The sequence below is a fragment of the Aulostomus chinensis genome, chromosome 22 (assembly GCF_037954235.1).
Source record: "Aulostomus chinensis isolate RoL2024-O1b breed Wild chromosome 22, RoL_Achi_v1.0, whole genome shotgun sequence".
Classification (NCBI taxonomy): Eukaryota; Metazoa; Chordata; class Actinopteri; order Syngnathiformes; family Aulostomidae; genus Aulostomus; species Aulostomus chinensis.
The window spans coordinates 7,245,001-7,268,933 of record NC_141341.1 but is presented as its reverse complement, the minus strand read 5'-3'; the positions used below and the strand labels follow the sequence as shown (position 1 = coordinate 7,268,933).

Genomic DNA, 23,933 nt, shown 5'->3' with positions numbered 1-23,933 from the left:
CAATACTCATTTTGCTGCTGTAGTCTATCCTCCTCGTACGCCGTGACCCTCCTCTCTCTGCCCTCCCTGCCAGTAGCTTGGGGAGCAATGCCCCAACTGGACAGCAGGTGCGCTCTTTAGCACTGCAGCAGCACACAAGCCACTGCAGTGCTACCATGTCTGCCTGTGTGTGTGTGAGTATGTGTGTTTGTGCGTCAGCAGCTGGGATAGCCTGGCGTGCCTGCCAGCTTGGCCACTGCTGCTCCTGCCACTCCACTGAGGGAGAGGGGGGAGAGAGGAGACACCGGAGGACTGGAGGGAGAAGGTGGAAGAGAGAAGGAGAGGGGGTAAATGCCCAAATAAAGCCATGGGGGCTGGGGTTGGGCTAGGCCCCCCTTTGCTATAAATACGCTGGCTGCCTGGAGGTTCGGGTTTGGTGGTTGGGGCTTGGGACCAGCGACCATCACTGCTGCTACAGCCTTCCTCAAGGGAGTTTCCTCTGCTTACTCATCATCATCATCCTGGTCATCAGTGTTCTGGGCATCCAAGATGCCTCGTGTGGACGCAGACCTCAAGCTGGACTTTAAAGATGTCCTTTTCAGACCCAAAAGGAGCAGCCTGAAGAGTCGCTCAGAGGTTGGTGGTGTAGAATGCTAGTACTCTTGTCGTGTCATCCAGGTATGGCAGCCACTGTTGCATTAAACATCCAACCAGGACACTGTTGCATTCAGGGACTACACCTGCAGGTGCACCTCTCTGGTGGGTGACGTCATGTATCGTAAAGGTGGAAGGATCAGGGCAGAGTAGATGACTCAATACTAGGAGTAACTATATGTTTGCAGAACAGCAGCAGCACTGACAGTCCTTGACCCCATAATCATGAGAATGTTAACAGAGGCTTTCAAGTGAGAGCTATTTCAGTATGACGGCCTCTGTTCTGTGTCCTATGGTGTGTAAACCAGTAGGTAATAGATAAATATCTAATCTGGACAAGCCTGCAACAGTAGTGACCTTCTGAAAGGTGACAGACAAAAGACAGACAGCATGAACAACCACTGTATATGGGAACAGAAAACAAGAGAGTGAGAGACAGAGAAAAAGACTGTCCACTGACTTGATGGGTTCAATCAGTATAATCATTACATAAAGCAAGTTAAACCAACCAGAACGTGCCAGGCAGCCCTTGATTCAGTCAATCACAATATTGTCTTTGTTGTTTTACACCAACTTCCTCAATTTAGCTGTTGTGTTACTAGATCATGGACTGGTACCAGACCAAGGTCACGTCATGCTGGTATGATGGCACCCGATCTGGGACGGAAGTGGGTGAGAGTAGGCTTCTTTCCGTGAGGAGGCGAGCAACATGAGACACAGCAGAAAACATGTTTAAAAATAGAAGTGTGTGTGCTGCAGCCGACCGGACCACATTCCAGACACCAGACATGTCAGGACTGCCAATTTATTAAGTACACAAAAAACAAAATAATGCAGCACAGTGATTTTAATATTCAGTTTACATTCATTGTAAAATGGTGGATGAATTGTTTGAGGTATCGCAAAACCTCTGTGAAATGACTCATTTCAAAAATTGATGTATTTGGTGCGATAAAGTTCAAAAGTCTGCAAGAGCTGCACTTTTAAGTTATTCAACCAGGAATGCATTCAAGTTAGCAGAGGGCTAACTGGACGTAGCATAGCGGTGCAGAAGCAAAGCCCAGGGATTCTAAGCAGCAAATATAGATACATAAATAGCTAAAGTAACTTTAGCATTGGATTTAAACAAGTTCATAAACTACATCCCAAGTTGTTGTTCGACCCACACGACAGAAGACATTTCACCAGGCATTGGATTTCCTGCTGGAATTGTTATCATTTGTGAATATGATGCTCTGGTTCAGGAAACCGTGAAACACAGGGAATTAGCTTTACTACTGTCGCCACCTGCTAGCATGTGTGGCTTCAAGCTGCATCCTGTAATTTTACCTCATTGCTTGCACTTTGAAAAATCAGCTGCAACTGAGGTTGAACTAGTTGAAAGCTTCGTACATTTCTGGTGCACGTGCTCAGTATGCATCCCTCAGGTCACACAGTGAATATGTAGCCACACCCACAACTAGAAGAAGTTGAAGGTAGAGGTGGGTGGCACAACTGCAAGTGATACAAATAAATATCAGTCCTTAAACTGCATTTTTGTTGGTTGACTCAGTTTTCCTTTGGAGTCTAGCAGAAGCCTCTCAGACTCATTTTTCACAACTCAAGAATAATATAATCTGCACCAAACCAGTTTATTGCAGTCAAATCTGATGGGACCCCTCCAGCATCCTTATGCTGACATTCTGATTGTTCTTGTTTGAAATATCGCTGCACTTCAGCAGTAATTGGTGTATAACTGCTGTTTCCACAGTGTTGTTTAATGGGAGGGTATATGAACCATATGAAGGATAATTTATCCCCTAAATGCACCACAATTTGGTTTAAATGTCTCTTTAATCTGGAAGGGATTGTTTTTTTGCAGATGCTGTCATATTTGATCAGAGCAGTAGAGCCTGCCATAGCAGCCTTTCAAAAAAAAGAAGAAGAAATAGGAAAATAAATGTATTTTTGAGGTGGCATGTTTCTATCTGCCTCTTGAGACTATTCCTGGACACTTTTTTTTTTTTTTTTTTACCAAATTAATATTTTATACATTATTTTATTATTTCTTAACAATCAATTTATAAAACAAGAAATTCATAAACCAGACGGCCATGGCAGTATTTAACTGAGATTGATTGTGAATTGCTGAGTCAAGAAAAAGGACGTGCCAGACCGGAAGCTCCTCCCCTCTCCATCTATACATCTGTCATCACTTTCTCTGTTCCTTTGCTTATGAGTTATAGCCTCATTTCTGCTGTGCTGCCGAAAATAATTTCTCTACGGAGGTTACGGGGCACTGAAAGCCAAAAGAGTTTTGCATAATAAATGCTTTAAAAGCCTTTCAGTCACTATAATATCCCTCTTTATCACAACATTCAATACATTTCCTGTAAAAGCCTGTTTTCTAGTCAGGCATAAAGGTGGGTTCTAAAAGTATATTAATATTAACAAATATTGACTGTAACTAAGCGGTTTTGGAAAATCTATGTATGTTTTAAAACAGTCTTTACTGAAAGTGAACATGTACCAGCAGTAGTGCATCTCATGGTTGCTGTGAGTCAAACAAGAGTGTTTTATTCCTTAAGAATTCAACTTTGCAGTTAATAATGCGAGGTGGCACGGTGGTGCAGTGGTCAGCACTGTCGCCTCACAGCAAGAAGGTTCTGGGTTCAAGTTCCGGCTCCAGCACGGGATCTTTCTGTGTGGAGTCTGCATGTTCTCCCTGTTCCTGTGTGGGTTCTCTCTGGTACTCCAGCTTCCTCCCACAGTCCAAAGACATCAAGAGAGGACGAGGCTGATTGATACTCTAAATTGACAGTCGGTGTGACTGTGAGTGTGAATGGTTGTCTGTCTGTCTCTATGTGTTGGTCCTGTGATGGACTGGTGACCCGTGAACCCCACCTCACGCCCAAAGGCTCCGCCCCCTGACCCTTAACAGGATAAGTGGTACAAGATGGATGGAATTAATAATGGGCGAAGAAAGTGTTTGCTACCAATCAGCATGTAGACGAGTCCTATTATTAGGATCTTTCTCAGGAAGGTCCAGTGTTTGTATTTCCTCATTTTCTCCAGTGTCACTTCTCTTGTGTTTAATAGTTTGGAGAACAGTTAGACTCATGACTCTATCAGACAGTTTCACAATAACTTGGATTCCACTTTCAAGAGAGCAGCCACCTGAAAATGTGAAAAGTCGTGTGTGTTGTTTCATTTAAAAAGAAATAAAAAAAAATAGCAGTCACAATGAAGTAACTGAGAAAAATGTATTTTGAAAAACACTGATTTGCTTTTATACGTTTATACGCTATGAAAAAATCAAAGAATGAGCAAAAAAACTCTCATCTTTATCATTTTGATTATTTGTTTGACCAACTACAATTTAGACATCTCTCCCTGTATGCTGGAGCAGTTGTATCAGATAAATGTCTGTATCCAAGTACAATTCATAATCAGTTTCATAAAATACTTCAATAGATTATTTTTGTCATTCACACATTAATGTTTAAAATATAGCAAACTGACTTTTCCAGCATTTTGATTATTGGAAAAGTACCAAAAAATTGTTCTAAGAGGTCTTCCTAACAGATAAAAGCTTTCCTGTAAAGGGTGCAGCTTGTGTCTCTGATCATGTTACAGGCAGCATAGGCTAAAGTAGCCATCTAATCTAAATGATTCAGTGTGTTGCAGCATGATGACAACACACACACACACACACACACACACACACACACACACACACACACACACACACACACACAAGCTGATGTACAAAGCACATGAGCTGCTCAGCTTTCCGAGAAAATCTTAAATGTCATTCAAGCAAACGTAGCAGAAAAATCACCGGTAGCCACATTGACAGCTGAAGCACTTTTCCTGGAAGATTATTATTCTAAGTGTTTCCAGACTAACATTTGGCTCTCGTTCCTCAGGTGGACCTTCAGAGGACCTTTACATTCCGCAACTCTAAACAGACCTACACTGGCATCCCCATCATCGCTGCCAACATGGACACCACCGGAACATTTGAGATGGCGCAGGTCCTCAGCAAAGTGAGAGACTGACAGATAAATTAGAGCAGCATGGTGTTTGTACATCAGCCGGAGCAAGCATCTGACTGCTCGCTAATAAGATCTTTTTCTAGGTTGACTTAGAAAATGAAGCGTCTGTGTGTGGAATCTCTGTATTTAATTTGCAGCATGAAACCCATCGAGAGGTAGCGCTTCATTTCCAAGATGTTCAGTCAATTTTATATTACAAGTTATGAATGTTATGATGACATCAATGCAGCAAAAAACAAAGCTGAAAACGACGACAAGTTTAACAATTTAAAAGTTTGTAAGACTTGGTTCAACTACTGGAATAGAGCTGATTAATTGATGGAAATCTTTAACAAGAACAAGAAAAAAAAAAAACAATAGTTTAAACATATCAACAAACTGGTAGAGAAAAGGTAGATAATAAATTCAACTAGCAAGCATTTACATTTTTGAAAAGAAGTAAGACTTATGACCGTATTCAATCCCACCCCTCATACACATTATATTTGCTGTCCTGCTTATTTAATATGTTCATACATACCAATACACACACACATATATGTAATCATCATATTTGTTTTGTTCTCTCTTCTCAGCACACCCTCTTCACAGCCATCCATAAACACTACTCTGTAGAGGACTGGAAAAACTTTGCTGCCAATCATCCGGAATGTTTAGAGGTAAAACTATTATCAATATTCTTCTAGGTTTTCTTTCTCAACACCGTAGGATACAAGTGTCTCCTGTCGAGGTCAGTAACATGTGAGCTGGTGTGTTGTGTCTGCAGCATGTGGCAGCCAGCTCCGGCAGTGGGAAAGCAGACCTAGAGAAGCTCTGTGCCATCCTGCAAGCCATTCCTGCCCTCAAGTACATCTGTCTGGATGTAGCTAACGGGTACTCGGAGTACTTTGTAGAGTTTGTCAAGACGGTCCGAGAAAAGTTCCCCAAACACACCATCATGGTAAGATCCAGCGCCGTGGCTGGCAACGTTGGATTTAACAACATTTATATTTTATTTTATTATTTATTTGTGTTTGCAGGCTGGTAACGTGGTGACAGGAGAGATGGTGGAGGAGCTCATCCTGTCTGGAGCTGACATCATCAAAGTGGGTATTGGGCCAGGTGGGTGCAAGCGTCTGAGTCTTGTTCAGGAATTCTCTGAGGTGTGTGTTCTTTCTATGTCAGCACATCCATCCATCCATTTGCTTTACCGCTTATCCATTAAGGGTCGGGGGGTGGAGCCTATCCCAGCTGACATTGGGCGAGAGGCGGGGTTCATCCTGGACGGCTCACCAGTCCGTCACAGGGCCATTGGGAGTAATTGGGAGCTCAGGATCTTGCTCAAGGATACTTGGACATTGTCACAGGAGGAAGTGAGGATTGAACCAGCGACCCTTCAGTTGCTAGACGGCCACTCTACCTCTGAGCCACGCCGCCCCTCTATGTCAACACATACAACAGAAATACGTGTTTTTTGATAGATGGAGCCACCAAATGCTGTAGAGAGCACAGATGGACCAGCTTTTATATTTACAGGCAATAGTATTTTTAAAAAATGCAACTATTTCTTTAGATGGTGCAGAGTAGATGTATTGTGTGAGCAGGGGCGTAGTTTTGATTTCAAGAGTGGTGGGCGGAGGTTATGATTTTGACAGAACAGCACAGACGCCTGCTTCAGTAAACTGAAGTCTTACAATCTTTCCATGAGGCTATCATGCAGGTTTATGGCTGCAGAGTGTCTGGACGGACACACACACACACACACACACACACACACACACACACACACACACAGAGTCCATCATCAATCTAAGTTGATCAACTGTTTTCTTACTCCAACAATAGTCCAGTAGATAAATGAATCCATGTCATTCATCATCAAGACACATGAGAAAGAGAACTTAATCAGTAGCCGACACTTAGCATATTATCTTGACTCAGATTATTGTGCATCCTTTTTGTTTCACAAATATTTGCAAGGTATGACGATACCGTGCATCTGAAACTGATATCTCCTCTGACTCACCTTCTCGCTTCTACTGCGGCTCCTCCTGTAGCTCGTTGTCATTCTTCACCACCCCTCTCCTTCAAATTAAATCTGTAATCCGAGATCAATAAATATTATAAATATTGATAAATGAAAGGGCGCGCCATGTTGCCATCAGCTTATTTACCTGCGTTAGCTAACAAGTAATGTTAGCTTAGACAAGCGCTAGCTCACGGCTGTAAAATGTATCTCAGTGCAAAAGTTAAGTCATATGATCGTTCATCATTACACACTTGACAAATTCTGCTTCAGAAAGTCAAACAGTAACGTAACAGTACCTGGGGACTTACATTAACCGCCAGCACCTGTCAACGAGGTCACTGGTACTCACCAGTTTACGCTCCTGTCATGAGAAGGGTCAAGTAAGGGTCATGGGGTTCAGAGATGGTATGATCCAAAGTAGGGGGGTCTGAAATTCCCTGAGTTTGAGTGACTGCTGTTTCTGTGCTCCAAGTTTCCCTTGTTTTTGATATAATGTAAGTTTTCAGAAGTGTGTGTGTGTGTGTGTGTGTGTGTGTGTGTGTGTGTGTGTGTGTGTGTGCGCGCGCGCGCGCGTGTCTTGTCTTGTGTTTAGAATTGTGTGGGTCTAAATCTGCTAACAGGTGTGCTGGCAAAAAAAATGAAGAAAATTATCCATAAAATTGTGAAATTTCCTGTCAAGGAAATTTGTTCACTCCGGTTTTAATAATCTTTTCTTCAGGAAAACAATATTTCACTTCACAGTTATCTGAAAGACTGTGGCTCCTTTAGCAGCAGTTCAACATAGACAAAGATGGTTCTACTGTGACGATGATAATAATGATGATGATGATGATGGTACAGTACGTGAAGATGAACGCTGTTGTGTGTTGCAGGGTCTGTGTGCACCACAAGGATCAAGACAGGGGTGGGCTACCCCCAGCTCAGCGCTGTTATAGAGTGTGCAGACTCAGCCCACGGACTCAAAGGACACATCATCTCTGTAAGTCCACATCAGGGGACATAAATCAACAAAACACTGATGCAGACTGAAACCCAAACAGAGTTCTGTCTGCCTCAGTTGCACAAGTGAGTAATTAACCGGATTTGACCTCATTTTACCTTTTATATAAATATTTTACTGCAAGATGCAATTTTTTTTCTCGAAACAGCAAAAGTTCAGCATTTTCTGGGTAGGGACTCCAAACAACAATACTGAACTTAACATATAGAGCACACTTTTTTTTATTCCCTTCTATATTTTTGATGAATATTGCAGTGCAAAATTACTTTTTTAAAAAATAAACAGCAAAAATTATATTTTCCGAAAACTTATGGGACCTAGGGACTCCAGATTTGTGGCTTGCTAAGAAAAATAACCATGAGAAATTAGAACAGAGGTGTTTCGTAGAGGCATTGGATTTCTCAGCAAAATTATTCCAAATATGCACCACACACACACACACACACACACACACACACACACACACACACGAGATTGTTAATTAACACACCAACAACGACAACGATCTATTTTAAAGCCTTGTACTTTGCTCGTATCGTCACGTTAACACTATTAGTTTGTATCGGTAATAGTAATACCATATTGTGGCCAGTAGAGGGCAGACTCCGACTCCAAAGCCTGCTATGAAACAGAGGACTCCGCTCTTCACCAGGGCAGTTTGAGAGTACAGAACTCATTTGGATGCTTTATCCATTCAGGATGGCGGCTGCAGTTGCCCCGGCGATGTGGCTAAAGCTTTTGGTAAATATTCAACCCACAATGTTTGCCCCCCCCCCCCCCCTTTTTAATTTTAAATTCTTCATTCATTCTAAAATAAAATAATCCTTCTGGTCTCTGCGCCCCCCGTCTTGGTCTCACAGGTGCCGGGGCTGACTTCGTCATGATGGGAGGGATGCTGGCAGGCCACGACCAGTGCTCTGGGGAGGTCATCGAGAAGAATGGCAAGAAGTATAAACTCTTCTATGGGATGAGCTCAGATACAGCCATGAAGAAATATGTGGGTGGAGTTGCTGAGTACAGGTGAGAGGTCGATTTTTGAATACTCTGAGCTCATAGGAACACATTGTTATCAGCTTGTTTTCTAACTTCTAAATCCAATAGACTTGTTAGACTTTTAACAGTTACTGAGTTCTGGATTGTAGTTCACCACTGAGAAACCATAAAAACTATAAACAGAACTGGCAATACTTTTTTAATGCTTTATTGCGTGTTATATCATATTTATAATAATAATAATAATAAAAACCTCCTCAGGGCGTCTGAAGGAAGAACAGTGGAGGTTCCCTACAGAGGCGACGTGGAGAACACAATCCGTGACGTGTTGGGGGGTCTTCGCTCCACCTGCACCTACGTGGGCGCCGCCAAGCTCAAAGAACTGAGCAGGAGAACCACCTTTATTCGAGTCACACAGCAGTCCAGTCATATGTTTGTGTAGTAGTCGTGGGTGGGCACACTTACACTCGTACTTGTGTCCTACCAGATGTGCAATGTTGGGAAAGGGAGAGGAAAAAAACACAGTTTATCAGCAAATCTCTCAGGATCTCTGCCATCGGAGATCTCTTAGTTCCCTGCAGGTTGTGATGAAAGTGTCCCAAAGACATCACAGCACTCCCACCAGCTCACTCCTGAGGCGAGTGTGTCGACGAGCTGCACACCATGAAGAAAATATGCTGATCATTCATTTTTAATGGGCATGAATATCTCTCTCTATTACCACCTGGATAAATACACACACACACACACACATGCACATGCACACACAACTTTAATTTGTGTACTTCTACATAAGCCGCATATCAAGAATGTGAAACAGAGTGCATGTAAACACACTCAGTGGGAGAAGGCTGACGGTGCTGCTGAGGTCTTTTGGATAAACTATCCTGCTGAACTGTTTGCTGGAATGAACACGCAAATCAATATGCAAAACCCAGGGATGTCACTTCAAACTGTCGCTGGAGAAATGATGTTGCAATAAACTGCATGCACAACCCGCTGCTAACTCCCTCTGTGATGCTGATCATTCTGTGGAGACGCTCCAAAACAGCAAAGGATCTGATCTTTTTTCATTATGGTGTGTGTGTGTGTGTGTGTGTGTGTGTGTGTGTGTGTGTGTGTGTGTGTGAGTGTGCGTGCATGCATGCATGCATTTATTGTGGGTGTGTCAGAGCGGTTCCACCGAACATCTGGATTCACACTGTATATTAAAGATCTTTGACATGTTTGAAGGTACACTTGGATTAGCTCGCTGTGCTTATAAAGTCGTCACGTCTGACTCATTGATTGCCTGTCATTTTAAATCAAAGGCCTTTCAAGATTTACGCCTTCCACTCCACTGAGGAGCGGCTCTGAAGAGCTTCAGTCGTGAGATCAAATTAAATGAGGCTTTGTATCTAAACAGGACTGTGCCTATGCTTACACGAAGTTCTTTCATATATTTCAACTGAAAATAAATCCCAGGACAAACACGGAGAGTGGATGATTTGAAGGAACTTGCCGGGATGTAACGCAACCTTTTAGCTCGGCCGTTCATGCTGCATTCATCGAGCCTCTAATGTTTCAGTTTTTGTCGACACTGTCAGAAAAGTAATAATTCTGCTTTATTACTGGGATTCCTTCAACTGAAAGATTTATGTGAAGTAACGCGGTCCAAATTATTTCCACTGCAAACAACAATTCACAACTGGATCACATTAAGAACAAAGAGGCTGAAGTACCAGCTCTGTTTTGTCACGCAGGAGATGTTCACAGTGTGTTTGTGGCAAGCTGTGGTGTGTTTTTTCACCGGGGGGAGGAAACACTAACAGTTCTGGGTGTGGTACTCAGGCTGACTCACCTTGAACTCTCCAACATATTTTGCAGTGGCGATACCATGTCAGCCTTGGAAGAAGAGGTGGAAAAAACCACACACATGAAACCGGGAGAAAAGGAAAAGATGCACTTCTCTGTCTACGGCAGAGCCAAACAGAGCTGAAAATGAAACCTCCTCTACATTCTGGGCTCTTTTTTTGAGCTCTTAACAACCTACAGATGTGATATGTGACCTTTTATGTGATAATTAGGCTGTCAGTGTCCACAGCAATAACTTCAAACTAACTCCAACGTGATTTAGTGATACATGGTTGATTGTGTATGTTGCTACGGAAATAGAAATTTTAATATTGCAGGTTACAGTTCAGCACCTCATCCCTCTGTCACACATCCATCGTGTGCTACTTTCTATCTTTCCAACAAAAGAATGAACTGTAAAAAAACATGAATATGGACTATTTTATATGTAACCTGAGGGTCCTCAGTTGGTTTTGACGACCAAAGGTTAAGTAAAAATCAGATTTGCTTCATCTTCATTCACATAATGTGGAAATAATTTCTCAACCTTTAAAGTTTGAGGCTTTTTTGCAGAGTAAGATGTGGCCTGTCCATCATTTTGCTCCTTGAACTACTGAATGGATTGTTCCAGAAGCTGGTAAACGCCACATTAGCACTGCCATTAGCAATTAGGTCAGGGCTTAACACCCAACCACTAGCAGTGTGTGTAGATTATTTATTCTAATTGACATCTGTTTTCATCATACTACAGTTCTGCCCCTTTGAACTACCTTAGTGTCTATTGGAACACACAGATCTCAGCTTTTGCAAACTTTAGGGATGTTGTGCAGAGTATTGGATACTAAAGGGAGCTGCTGTCCACTTCTGAGTCTGCCCAAAGAGGAAAATCTCTACAATGCGGGGCGGCACGGTGGTGCAGTGGTCAGCACTGTGGCCTCACAGCAAGATGGTGATGGGGTCTTTCTGTGTGGAGTCTCCATGTTCTCCCTGTTCCTGTGTGGGTTCTCTCTGGTACTCCAGCTTCCTCCCACAGTCCAAAGACATCAAGAGGGGACGAGGCTGATTGATACTCTAAATTGACTGTAGGTGTGACTGTGAGTGTGAATGGTTGTCTGTCTCTATGTGTTGGCCCTGTGATGGACTGGTGACCTGTCCAGGGTGAACCCGCCTCTCACCTGAAGGCTGCTGGGATAGGCTCCAGTCCCCCCCCCCCCCCGCCTCTCACCTGAAGGCTGCTGGGATAAGCTCCAGTCCCGTCCCCCCCCGCCTCTCACCTGAAGGCTGCTGGGATAGGCTCCAGTTCCCCCCCCACCCCCGCCTCTCACCTGAAGGCTGCTGGGATAGGCTCCAGTTCCCCCCCACCCCCGCCTCTCACCTGAAGGCTGCTGGGATAGGCTCCAGTCCCCCCCCCCCCACCCCCGCGCCTCTCACCTGAAGGCTGCTGGGATAGGCTCCAACCCCCCTGACCCTGGATGGATGGATGGATGTGTCGGCAATGTGTGAAACACAGTGTTATTTTAAGAAGTAAAAACAAGGTGTAGGCGGACATTCATTTGAAACTGGCTTGTAGGGAACATCTGTCAGTGTGGAAATAAAAACACAAGCTGCCCATCTAATCCAGATATGTCAAGATTTCATTTTCTTTTTCAAAGAGGTGCATTTGTACAGATGTCAAATACATACACCAACAGGGTTACTCCGTTGCTATAGAGGAAAGGGGTGGTGAGACACAGGGACTTGGTGAGTACAATATAGTACAAACAAGTTGCTGGGAGCTGTTGCGGCCCCCGCCCCCCCACTGCAGGCCAGACTGTCCATACAGGTCTATGTCCGGTTCTCTGCCACCTTCTTATGGGCCAGAAAGTTTCAGTTCAGTACTTGGTGTCACAGGTTAGCAGAGAAGCATGAACCGGGACTGGTTGCTAGCCTCGGGAGCTGAGTGTTCAGAACAGGGGGAGCAATCAGCTGACAGATCCACGCCCTCCGTGGCAGTGGGCAGGGTCAGAGGTCAAAGACAGTCAAGCCTGTCCCCCGCTGAAGTGTTTGTCGCCTTGCAGAGTGGCAAAGCGAAGACATTGAGTACACTGAAGAATTCTCCCAGCCATCTCCAGCATAATACACACAATATAATAATAATAATAATAATAATAGTTAATTATCAATAATGACATTTGTTAATCATATCAAATTATATGTAATAAATTTACATATCTTATAACCCATATCAAACAGCCCACATCGTAAATTGATTGGGGTGAAACTAAACTTTTAAGTGGGCCTCTACAATTTTTTTTTTTTTCTTTCTGCCTGAGTTGGTTATCCAGCGCTATGGACATTGACAAGACGTCATAAAAGAAAAAAAGAAACAAAGAAACAAACAAAAAAAAGGAATCCTGATCGAATTCTGTTCACTTTTAAAACACAACAAAGTGCCAAAAAAAGAAAAAGGAAAAAAAAAAAGTATCTTTTTTTTTTGTAAAATGAAAATACAAACATCAGGAAACAAAGAGCACACATGCCTTTTTTTCTGATCAAAAAAGTCAAAGCTCACACACCAACATTCATTTTATTTGTCAAGTTGTGCAAGAAGCCAATTTAAAAAAAAAAAAAAGACAACATTAGCAGTGTTCCTCTAATGTGAGGAAGCTTGTCATAAAAACTCAACAATGACACATTCTCTACATAGTTTTAAGTCCCCTGACATTATATTGAGTGCTACAATGAGACCAAAAACAGAAAAAAGCTCCTGCACCAGAGATAATGCAAACAAAGCAAAGGTTTGCCTGCAACATTTTCATACCGCACCACTAAACCAAGCTGTGCTGACCAACTAAATCTGCCCGATCTGAACTAACAATGAGGGGGAACGAAAAAAACAAAACAAAACCCAACAAAACAAGACAGAAAGAAAAAAAAAGGCACAGCTCGGTTAATGTGGGGCGGAAAAGTTTGCAAACAAACCCAAACACAACAAAAGAAGGGATGCATTCCATGAGAAAAGGTTTTCCTAGTAGAAAAGAACCAAGGAACCACCTAACACCTCGGCCCGTTGGACCCAAGAACGCGCCGGGCGCCAAGCGAGATGGAGCACAGACAGATAAACACAAGGTTACGGCAAGGTGATGTGCAAAAACTTAAACTGAACTATGTCACTTTTCCATCAATATTCACCCCCTTTTTTTTTTTCATTCTCTCTGTCTTTTTTTGAATGAATGTTACCCCCTAGGGAAAGAACTGGTCTGAGACAGAGGGGTTAGACCAAGCCCGTCCTAGGATTAGAAAGTGCTGAAACATTATCAAGTCTTTAAACCTCGACTTCCATGTGCATCTCTGTTGGTTGGTTGTTTTTTTCTTTCTTTTTTCTGTCTTTTTTTTCAATTTTTTTTTTTACAAAAAAAGTGGTCCCCATTTGCAATGAGGTTTCTTTCATCTGTGGGTCTCACCGTGAACCGTGATCTCACAGACAATTTGAGGAGAAAATACTCCCTTTCACTCTCTCTCTCACACACACACACACACACACACACACAAACTGTTAACTCACCGGGTACACATAAGCAAACATACTACACACATGGTGCAGACCACAGAGACGTGATAGTCTCTTACAAATTTAGGAAGGCCGCAAGGACACAAAAAAAAGGGTAAAAGAAATACGGGCGATCTTTCTATTGGTTCTCTTCACACACACTCTTACAGATGTGACACAGGCATCCATAGACGACACACTAACAAGGATGAGACACTGGAGTGGGACTATGCTACATACACTTGGCACAGTGAAAAGGGGAAAAGTAAAAATATTGCACATTGGTACATTTGAAAGGGTAAAAAGATCAAAATCGGGATTATCTTAAAAAAAAAGAAAGAAATAAAAAGTTCCAGCTATGATGCGTCGTTCCCTCTCTTGCATTCGGAAAGTGTCTACATTTCAGATTGCTTTGTTTCATAGCCCGATAGCAAACACGCGTACGACAGGAGTAAAACTACAATGACCAAGCTGAAAAGGACCAAATATCAAAAAGATATACAGGTGGCCTGGCCGGACCTGCTGTTTCCAGGCCTGACCACACGGAAAGGTAGCTAACGGTTGTTTCGGGTTTGAAGATTGCTTTGCCTGCAGGTTGGGGGGGGGGGGGGGGGGGCTTGTGAGGCTGGCTGGCTATGATTGGGTACCTGAAACAAAGTTTAACGAGGTCACTACGGGAGACGTGGCAACAAGTCGGAACATCTGCTGATCACTTCAGGTGCATCACATCCAAACACCTGCAGCATTCACAACAGCTGCTTCAATGACAGAAGAGGTTTGGGGGTTTTGTTTACTTACTGCATATATGAGACGGTTCCCTGAAATACCAGCAACAGCTCCTGCAGCTGCTGTCAATTTAGGCCTTCTTTAATGGGAATAGAGTTCAGATAAATTGTCTTCTCAGAAAAGTGGGCAGAAAATAGACGTTATGTACAAATCTGTTTGTTCTGTTTGCTATGACATAAGATTAAATGTTTATTGCCGAAAACTTAGGTGGAATGATTCTGCGTGTGTGTGTGTGTGTGTGTGTATTTGTGTGTGCGTGTGTTTGCGCTCCACTTAAACATGAAGTAAAGTGCATGAATTTTGTCGTATTGAATATTGCTTTCTGAAGTAACCAAAGCAACAATAGCTTTTTTCCAGCTTTGGCTCCATATTTGATTTATTTGTTCTGAACCTGACTGAAAGTTTTGACGGTTTGAGTGACAGGTTTGAGTTGATGCTGAGGTCCTGCTTTTTTATTTATTTGGTGACGGTCAGGAGGGTGGGGGGTTAAAAAAACAACAACAACAACCAAAAACAAAACATGTACACACATTTATAATACACACGTAGATTGCAAAACACACACACATACATATTATTTGTACTGATGATTGTGATGTTTCAATAGGAAACATAAGAAATGAAACTGCACTACTGTGGTGGTGTTGAGGAACCCTGTTTTATTATAAAAATAAAGCATTTTCAAATCTCGTTCGGGGTCTTCACTCACCATTTCATCATCCATTCTTCATCCATCTGAGCACACATCCATCCTGCCATCACCTTGGTAAACCCCCACTACCTTAAACAGTGTTTCCCCATACAGTTCAAGCCTGTCGACTTAGCACAAGTGGGATGAAAGTACGACTGATCTACTTCGTAAACAAGAGGCCAATTGAGAAAAAGAAAAATGATCTCAGCCATACAGAGTAGAGAGCTCAACAGAAGCGCTGGTAGGAAGCTGTCTGGCACCTCCGTCACACCGCTATACCAGAAACATTCGCTACAACCAACAAGAGCTGCGACAATTAATGGACTGAAAGACAATTAGAACCACTTTGATCGTCAAAATGCAAAAAATGAAACAGTTGACCCATTTCAGACTCTTAAATCAAATGATTTGTCGCTTATTTGTCATTAATGATGTAAAATGAACGATCAGATGTACAAAAGAAGCAATCTGAATGAAGTCACGTAGGGTTCCAGGAAATTATGATGAACATTCTTCAGATATTTTCTTTAAACGACTAAACGATGCATCAATTCACTGTGAAAACAACAATCAAACAAACAACCTATGGAATTTTACACTCATCGCTGATGTCATGCTGGTTATAAAACCTGTCAATTATGGGGTTTTTTTTGTATGAAATATATCAACGCATTTTAATTACACGGGAAAAATGTTTTTGAAATAACCAGCTAGTTGACACCAGAAAGTCTGCCATAACACAGAGCCGGTGAGGACGTTCAGCCACCGACTCAGTCGCCTACCCAGCGAGCACCTCTGTTGAGAAACCTCTACCAGGTCGTCAGCTGGCTGAAAGCACAGACCGCGTTCTAAACTGAACCTTAGCCCCGACACTCTGGACACCCCAGTTTGAACAGTAGGGAAAAGTGGTCCAAAAAAACAAAACAAAAACAAAAACAGACGGTGTTCTCCTTGAAACACACTACAAAATCTTTAATTAAATTCAGTAGGCAGGCACATTATAAAAATTCTGGTTTACAGCTATGTTTGTGTTAGTAAAACTAGGTATAATTTGCATGTCTTGATATATAATTTCTAGTATGACGAGTGCCTGTTGAGGAACAAAAACCCTGGTCTCCTCCAGTGTGTGGTGCGGTCTAGGGCTCGTTTCGGAACAGGGCCGTTCAAAGTCATGTCTCCACCGTTCTCCCTCCTCCTGATGTGCAAATTGCAAGATTCTCTTAAGTAAAGACTCCAAGTAGAAACACTGGACATTTAGCATTGTCTATATGTCTAATGAGTGTATCCTTTTTCCTATACACAGTATACATACACTCATACACACTCACATACACACCACATTGCACTGCATAAATTCAATGTCAGTCCACTGGTGTTGAGGGACGTCTCCATTCATGTAGGATGCTTATTAGCAAGTATATCGCAGAATTAGAGGGATGGGTTGAACTGTATATTCGTGTGTGTGTGTTTGTGAGTGTGTGTGTTTGTGTATAGACATAAACCAGCATCATGCACACTCTAGCACAAACACACACACACACACACACACACACACACACACACACACACACACACACAAGAAATTAATGACACCCCTCAATCAATTCTCTGGCTTGATTGCTCTCAGTCTAGTACACAACATGACTGGGATCAAAAACACACTTCAATACTCGTCCCTGCATGGCTGTACACATTCTACAAACCGTCATATATGGATCTCTTATTCCTCTAAAGTTTTTTTCTCTATCCGTCTATCACACCTGTCACATTCATCCCTTTCTTCTATGATCCCATGGCACATCCGCTCCCTCAAACACCCCTTCACTTCTCCAAAAAAACTCCACCTTTTCCAAAGTGCTGTTGCTACTTTTTTTTTTTTACACCCTTGTCCACAAAATATCTAAAAACATACAGTACTGCGTAAATAACAACAAAATTAAATGATGTGGGCTGTATGGTGTGTGTGTGTGACAGGTGAGTGAAGTGCTTTGAAACATCCTGACCCTCTCAGAACGACATGCAGATTCGCTCGATTCCTCTCACTCAGCCTCTTCAGGGTAAAAAAATATAAAGTAATTCATTAAAAACGACGAGGCGGTTTTCCTCTCAACACAAGTGAAGTTCGCCAAACCCAGTGTGTTTGCGCTTGTTAGGTTATCAAATGAATATTGACCCACCTAGGTTTAAAAAAAAAAAAACTAGGACTAAATGACCCCTGATTAATATTTTTTTGACAATCATTTAAAAACAACTATCTGGTGAGATAGAAGACGAGGGGGTTTCAAGAGAAGAAATACTAACTGAAAGGAAACACTACAAATGAAAGCAAAGACACAGTCATAAACCTGAACAAAATAAGTGTTGTTCCCTCTCTATCGTGTGGCACACTGGCACTACCTGAATAACTCCTGACGCATTTGTACTCAAGATTTAGGGAATTTTTTTTCTTTTTGTCCAATTCACACTATCATTAAGCAACTTAATAAAAAAAAAAAAAAAAGCCAGATCAGAAGTAAAATCCCCCATGAGTTATCTGAATTTGAAATGTAAAGAATGTGTGTGTGTGTGTGTTTGTGAGTGTGTGTGTGTGCGTGCGTGCGTGCGTGCGCAGCCAGCCGAGCAGAACCATGATGCATTGCTGGTGTGTGCCACACAGCCAACGACAAAACATGAAGCACACGTCGCAAATCCTTCACCAAAATGTCATGTCTCATGAAAAAAAAAAGAGAAAAAAAAAAACGGCACCAAATTGCTTGTGTGATATCAAATCCATCTATAAAAAAAAGTGTTATAAACTACATGATGTAATGTAAGGTGATAACATGTAGAGTAAATTTAGCTCTACAGTACAGTATTCAAGATAGAAAATAAAAACAGAAACCAAAAACGAATGAAACATTAAAGTGGGCTTTTTTTGTAGAAGAATCCTTTTATGTTTTTTTTTTTTCTTTTCCACATCCCAATGGTTTCCCAGTCCTTCTAGCCTTCACTTGCCGATATTCGACCTTCCTTCAATGCTGACTTTCACCTCGTGAGGAATGAAGGAAGGTTTGGGCAGGGTCAAGGGTGGCTCCTCCTCAGATTTTTCTACTTTTCGACCTTCAGGTGCTGACCACCTCCGCTTTCTGCCTCCTGATGGCTTACTGGAACCAGGGTCTGCACCGCCTTTAGAAATGGACCCTCTTTCTCCAAATGTAAGATCCCCATTTTCCATGCTGGTACCCCCTCCACTGCCACTTCCACCACTCCCCCGTTGGCTGATACCATTCTCCTGCTCGCCGTGCCTGGAGGCTCCTCCACTGCAGCTCTGGGGAACATCGGAGACAGCTCTGGGGGCTTTAAGGTGCCCGTGGCTGGAGGCTGGGACAGAGGAAGGGTTGGCCAGCTCCAGGGGCTGAGTCTTCGTCAGAGACCCGTTCCTCAGGTTCTTGAGGGTAAGTGAAATACAGACATCGCCCACAGAGAGCTTGGTGCAAGGCAGTTCCAGGAGTTGGGTGGTCCGGTCTGGGCAGCATGAAGACCAGCCCTGGCCGAAGACAAAGAAGGGGTACTCCACCAAGACCTCCACACACACCTGGAGAGGAGGGACGAAGCCTTTAGTACAGGGCGGTCATTGCAGTACTACAACAGTTAATGATTTAATATTAATAAAAGCAGAAATGCCATCGTTAAACCATCAATCTTTAAAATACATAATCAAAATGAAGGTTTTATAATATTACATTAGCATAAGATCGAGTTCTGGCATGGTGACACATTTGATTAGATCGCAAGAGGTAATAGAAGCACTCTGTATCAATTAAATGTTCAGTAGTTTGAATTCAAACACTATCACAGATTATATTCAATATTTGAACATGTCTTGGTGACCAAAGGACGACTTATTCTACCTCAAGAAATCAAAATCAATCTCAAAATATCAATGAAGAGGCTGAAAAATGTTGAACCAAAGAGACCGAAAATTGTTTGACTGTCAGTTGGAATTAAAACTCGATAATTGGTGATGTCACTGAACTTGGGGTTGTATCATTGTTCGTATGGATGAGAGAACAGAAAGAATAATGCAAGTGATCTAAGGACAGATCATGAATGAGTGGATGAAGGAGAAAACAAATAGGGAGCAAGAGGACGGAGAGAGAATGAGAGGGACGTTAGCAAGATGGAGATGAAAGGGTGAGTTCAGCGGGTTGCTCAATAGTAGGAGAAGGAGGTGAATGAGAACGCGTCAAGAACCGTACATCATAGAGGAATCAAACACCCTCTCAAAGAAAACACAGGGTCGTATGTCCTCTCCCACATGACATATTTTTTCACCTCTCGTTTAACTGAAAGTGGACTCAAAGCTGCTACTGAATCTCAGACAAATAAAAAATGAAAAAAAAGAGAGAAAAGAAACCACGAAGGTAGTATGAGAGAGAGAGAGAGAGAGAGAGAGAGAGAGAGAGAGAGAGAGAAAGTCTTTGAAAGATGGTCAGCTTTTGTGGGGTACAGTATCAAAGAGCAGCCGGGGGCGGGAGACATGCTTAGAGATCTGCTGTGTAGGTGGATGAATCTCAGCATGGACAGATGAAATATATTATCAAGCTTTAACGCACACCATCAAAGACAGACACTGTGAATATGTGTGTGCGTGTACGTGCGTGCGTGTGCGTGAGAGAGAGAGAGAGAGAGAGAGAGAGAGAGAGAGAGAGAGAGAGAGAGAAAGAGTGTTCAAGGAAGCTAAAAGAACAAAATGAGAAAAATACAGGCCGCATTACAGTAACTTTCTAATTTGCGGATCCTGTCTTAATTGTTTGGTAACCACGGTAATTATGGTGAGGACCTGATGATGGGAAAAAAGTCATTCCAGACGAACAGTCAGTGTTCCCATGTTAACTATAGATTGGAAACGAGCATTACACAAGCTTCCTCCCTTCATCTTTAATTCTCAAACATTAGATGGGAAACGTGTTGAAGCAAATAATTGGCAAACCATGGAACTACAAGTATGTCACATGACGCACATTAGCCTTACTAGATTCAGTCTAACTTGCATTGTGCATGAAGTGACTGTAAAATTAATCTTTTAAGAGTCACAACCCCCGATATGACTAATTTAGTATCATATTCTAATCTGTTTGGTTTGATAACGTTTGAATAATCTAGAAAGGCTGCACGACCAAAATAACTCAACCCCATTTAAGCTAAAGGTGGAATTCCTGCAAAATACTGGAAAGAAAATCCTTTTGTGTGTGTGTGTGCGCGTGTGTGTGTGTGCGTGTGTGTGTGTGTGTGTGTGCAGACACCACTGGGCACCTTCCATAGAGCCACACGTATCCACTTCTTTAAGTCACCATCTTTCCCTTTTCCACCACACAGTTTCAGCTGACATGTTTAATCCATATAGCTGCTTATTTACACAACTAATAAACATGGAGGAACTTATTCAGGCTCATTGGAGACACTAATATTTAGGATTTCCTGACCTGAGATAAGATATGAGCTAAGTTACCATTTGCCTCAGTAATACCACATTTGGAAATTTGTACTCTAATACGACAGGGAGTATCTGTAATACTGCTTCAGAAATATACATTGTGGCATCGTATGTCATGTTGAAAGACTATTGTGAGAAAAACGGAGTTTTCCATGACCTCTTGATCTACTCAGAGAAATAAATACAGACACCTCTCTGCAGGTTATACTCAACATGACTGGTATCGAAGAGTGGGAATTTATTGGGAGAACCTTAAGTGGCGTATGATGTATTTTCCTGGAGAACAGTGCATTCATGTTCCAACCTTGATTGAGCACTTGAGAGAAAAGAACTTGATAGAGTAGAGTGTGACACTCAACCCTTTGAACTTCTCTAAGGCTTGAAAGCAGAACGTGTTTTTGACACGTCTTTCATCCATGCACATTCAACTCAATTGGAGCGGCGCTGTGATAGTCTCAACACTTGCCATTCAACATTAGTCCAACCAGCAGAGGACACAGTCTCACTTGCCAATATATTAGGTACACCTGGACCTCAGCGTGCGGTAAATCCCACCTTCATCATCATAGTACCCCTTTGTTTTTATTGAATCTATGTGAGGTGTTGTGGTACAGTTTGTAAAAAAGAGGTTTGCCTAATATTTTTTCAAGTCAAAATACAACATTAAAATCCCAATGAAGGGAAGATTTATTGCAGGCCAGCTGTATAATACTGCATTTATTTTATGTCTTAAATATAATAAATTGCCAAGGGGGCGAATAAAAAAGCATTCATTCTTTGAGGCCTTGTTGAAAGGCATTTTTCGCATTCTCTGAGGAAAATTACGTGATGTTTAGTTTGGCTCTGGATTTCTTCTGAGAGGACTGTATACAGAATATAAACACACTGTATAAACATCATTAATATCTAAATAAGACTGGCTTCACATTGAAGGGAATATTACTGCCAGAGTGAGCGTACTCTGCCTGCTACATATAAAGCTATAATTAGCAGCTGATTAACTTCTGCAGGAGGAATCTGCAATATCTTCAGGTAACTCTATATTTCCCATCCAAGAAATAGTTCTCCATGTAACTTCACTTAATTAGACATTTGTTGAGATGTTATTCAGTACAATCTTTAAGTGGAGTCAGGCTAGCTGTCTCTATGCTACGTGAACCTAACCTACTGCTGGTGGTAGTTTCACATTAATTCTACAGACATGACACAGTTTGAATGGAGGTAGGTGAGGATGATGAGGTACATCCTAAGAACAGTTCGACACGTTTTTCCCCGTTGGTCTCACCTGTGCACGGTGCTCACCAACAGAGAACTGAACAACTGCAAAGTTAGGTGAAGTATGGCTCCCGTCGATGCGCTCCACTGTGGATGAGTCGATCTTCAGCTCGCTGCTGATCTCTGCGCTTTGGATGAAGTCTTCTGTCTTCAGGTCCTCCACACGTTTCAGCTCCCCGTTGGCCAGCTGGATGATGGAGCCCTTGATAAAATATGGCGGGAGTGAAGCAGGAAGCCCCGCACTGGATGGAGGAGGTGGAGCAGACTGAGTTGGAACAATGGGGAGATGGAGCTGGGCTTGAACCACGGCGCCTGAACCAGCTTGGTGATATGAGCTGCTGGGGTTTTCCAGAGTTTCTCCTTTTGGGGTGGGGGCAGCGATGTACGTGTGTGGGAGTGTGGTAGGAAATGGTGCAGCTTGGGTGGCTGATGTCACATGGGATGTTACAGGGTCCAATGTGGTGACTCCACCACCACTAACAGGGATAATAACCGGTTGAGCACCAGCAATGAGTAAGTGTTGCTGTAGGCTGGTGTGGTAGCTGATTGGCGTATGTTGGCTCCCGCTGGCCCCTGCAATGTAACCGATTAAAGGTGGCTGTGGGTAGATACTGGTGGAGGGGAGTCCCATCGACAGTGGCTCTGTAGAGTTGTGGGTGGTCTGGATAACTGTGTGGGGCGATAGTGAGCTGACAGCAGCTTTCAGACTGTCCACACTCAATGGGGGTGGAAACGTAAAAGAGGAGGTGGTGTTGGAAGAGGAGGAGGTGCGATTGACGGGCTTGCCCAAGATGATGCCACCTTTCTCAAGGTGTGCAGGGGCAGTTGTTGTCAGCTTCTCAGGGCTTGCTCTGGGTGGGACCAGATGGTGGTCCGCATGGCTGTTGGGCATTAGCATTACAGAGGTTCTCAGTCCTGAGGGATCGTGAGTACAGTATTCTGATGGCAGGACCAGCTGGCGGGCCTCATAGGCTGATGAGGACAAAGATGGGGCGTCACGTGATTTGCTCCCTGGTTTAGAGAGGCTAGACTCGCTGGATGCACCAAACCACCGGCCCCTTTCAAGTCCTCCATTGTGAAGCTCCCTGGGTCTGGATACACTTTCCTCTTTTCTAGAAGGTCCATCCGTATACTGCACCACAACCTGGGACATACCATGTCCCAGAGTATGATGGGGGTGCAGTGATTGGGGTGGAAAATGGGTGCCTCCTTGGTGATGAGGCGACGGCACAGTCCGTGGGGAGGTTGATATTCGAACATGATGGGGATTTGGGTCCGTAGGAGGTGGAGGCATGGATGTATGCCCAGTGGACACTCGCTGCTGGTCATGTTTGGAGGCCTGTGAAGGAGCAGATGCTGTTTCTGTGTGTGAGGGTCTCTGTGAGGCCAAACAGGAGGAAGAGGAAGAGAGGGGAGGAGGTGGAGGAGGTGGTGGAAGCAGCTGAGGGGAGATGTAGCCTGTGTATGGCGTATAGGGTGAGGCTATAAACTGTAGATTGGTAGGCAGTTGTGTGTAATGAACTGTTCCTCCAACTGTGGACTGTGACAAAGGGGAAGTATACACTGTAGGAAGAGATGAGACTAATCTCAATGAAGAGGAAGAGGAGGAGGAGGAGGACAAGGAATCTGATGTGGAGGAGAGGGATTTATACAGAGGTCCATCTGACTGACT

At 43.0% G+C, this 23,933-nt stretch overlaps 3 protein-coding genes across 15 annotated transcripts in view; 1 reads left to right on the top strand and 2 right to left on the bottom strand.

Annotated features, from left to right (window-relative positions):
- LOC147240561 (uncharacterized) overlaps positions 1 to 7,071 on the bottom strand; it is a 47,284-nt gene extending 40,213 nt beyond the window's left edge. For 6 of the 10 annotated variants that reach the window (XR_015111100.1, XR_015111101.1, XR_015111102.1 and 3 more), the window contains exons 1-2: positions 6,987 to 7,023; positions 6,676 to 6,747 (exon numbers count right to left, since the gene is read on the bottom strand). The gene's annotated coding sequence lies outside the window, so the exon portion shown is untranslated. The other 4 variants (XM_086192391.1, XM_086192394.1, XM_086192393.1 and 1 more) reach the window with 3 other exon arrangements.
- On the top strand, positions 183 to 10,061 carry gmpr (guanosine monophosphate reductase). The gene is made up of 9 exons (XM_086192387.1): positions 183 to 615; positions 4,542 to 4,661; positions 5,246 to 5,329; positions 5,437 to 5,610; positions 5,690 to 5,771; positions 7,551 to 7,657; positions 8,377 to 8,419; positions 8,539 to 8,698; positions 8,933 to 10,061. The coding sequence occupies exons 1-9, from the start codon at positions 529 to 531 to the stop codon at positions 9,111 to 9,113; spliced, it is 1,038 nt and encodes a 345-aa protein (XP_086048513.1). The 5' UTR covers positions 183 to 528; the 3' UTR covers positions 9,114 to 10,061.
- Positions 10,062 to 12,926: 2,865 nt separating this feature from the next.
- atxn1a (ataxin 1a) overlaps positions 12,927 to 23,933 on the bottom strand; it is a 101,857-nt gene continuing 90,850 nt past the window's right edge. For 3 of the 4 annotated variants that reach the window (XM_086193271.1, XM_086193272.1, XM_086193273.1), the window contains 2 exons: positions 22,272 to 23,933; positions 12,927 to 19,084 (listed from right to left, as the gene is read on the bottom strand). The exon at positions 22,272 to 23,933 is cut by the window's right edge and continues 671 nt beyond it. In XM_086193271.1, the coding sequence (XP_086049397.1) occupies positions 18,497 to 19,084; positions 22,272 to 23,933 (2,250 nt within the window). In that variant the 3' untranslated portion in view covers positions 12,927 to 18,496. The remainder of the gene's footprint in view (positions 19,085 to 22,271) is intronic. The other variant, XR_015111204.1, reaches the window with a different exon arrangement.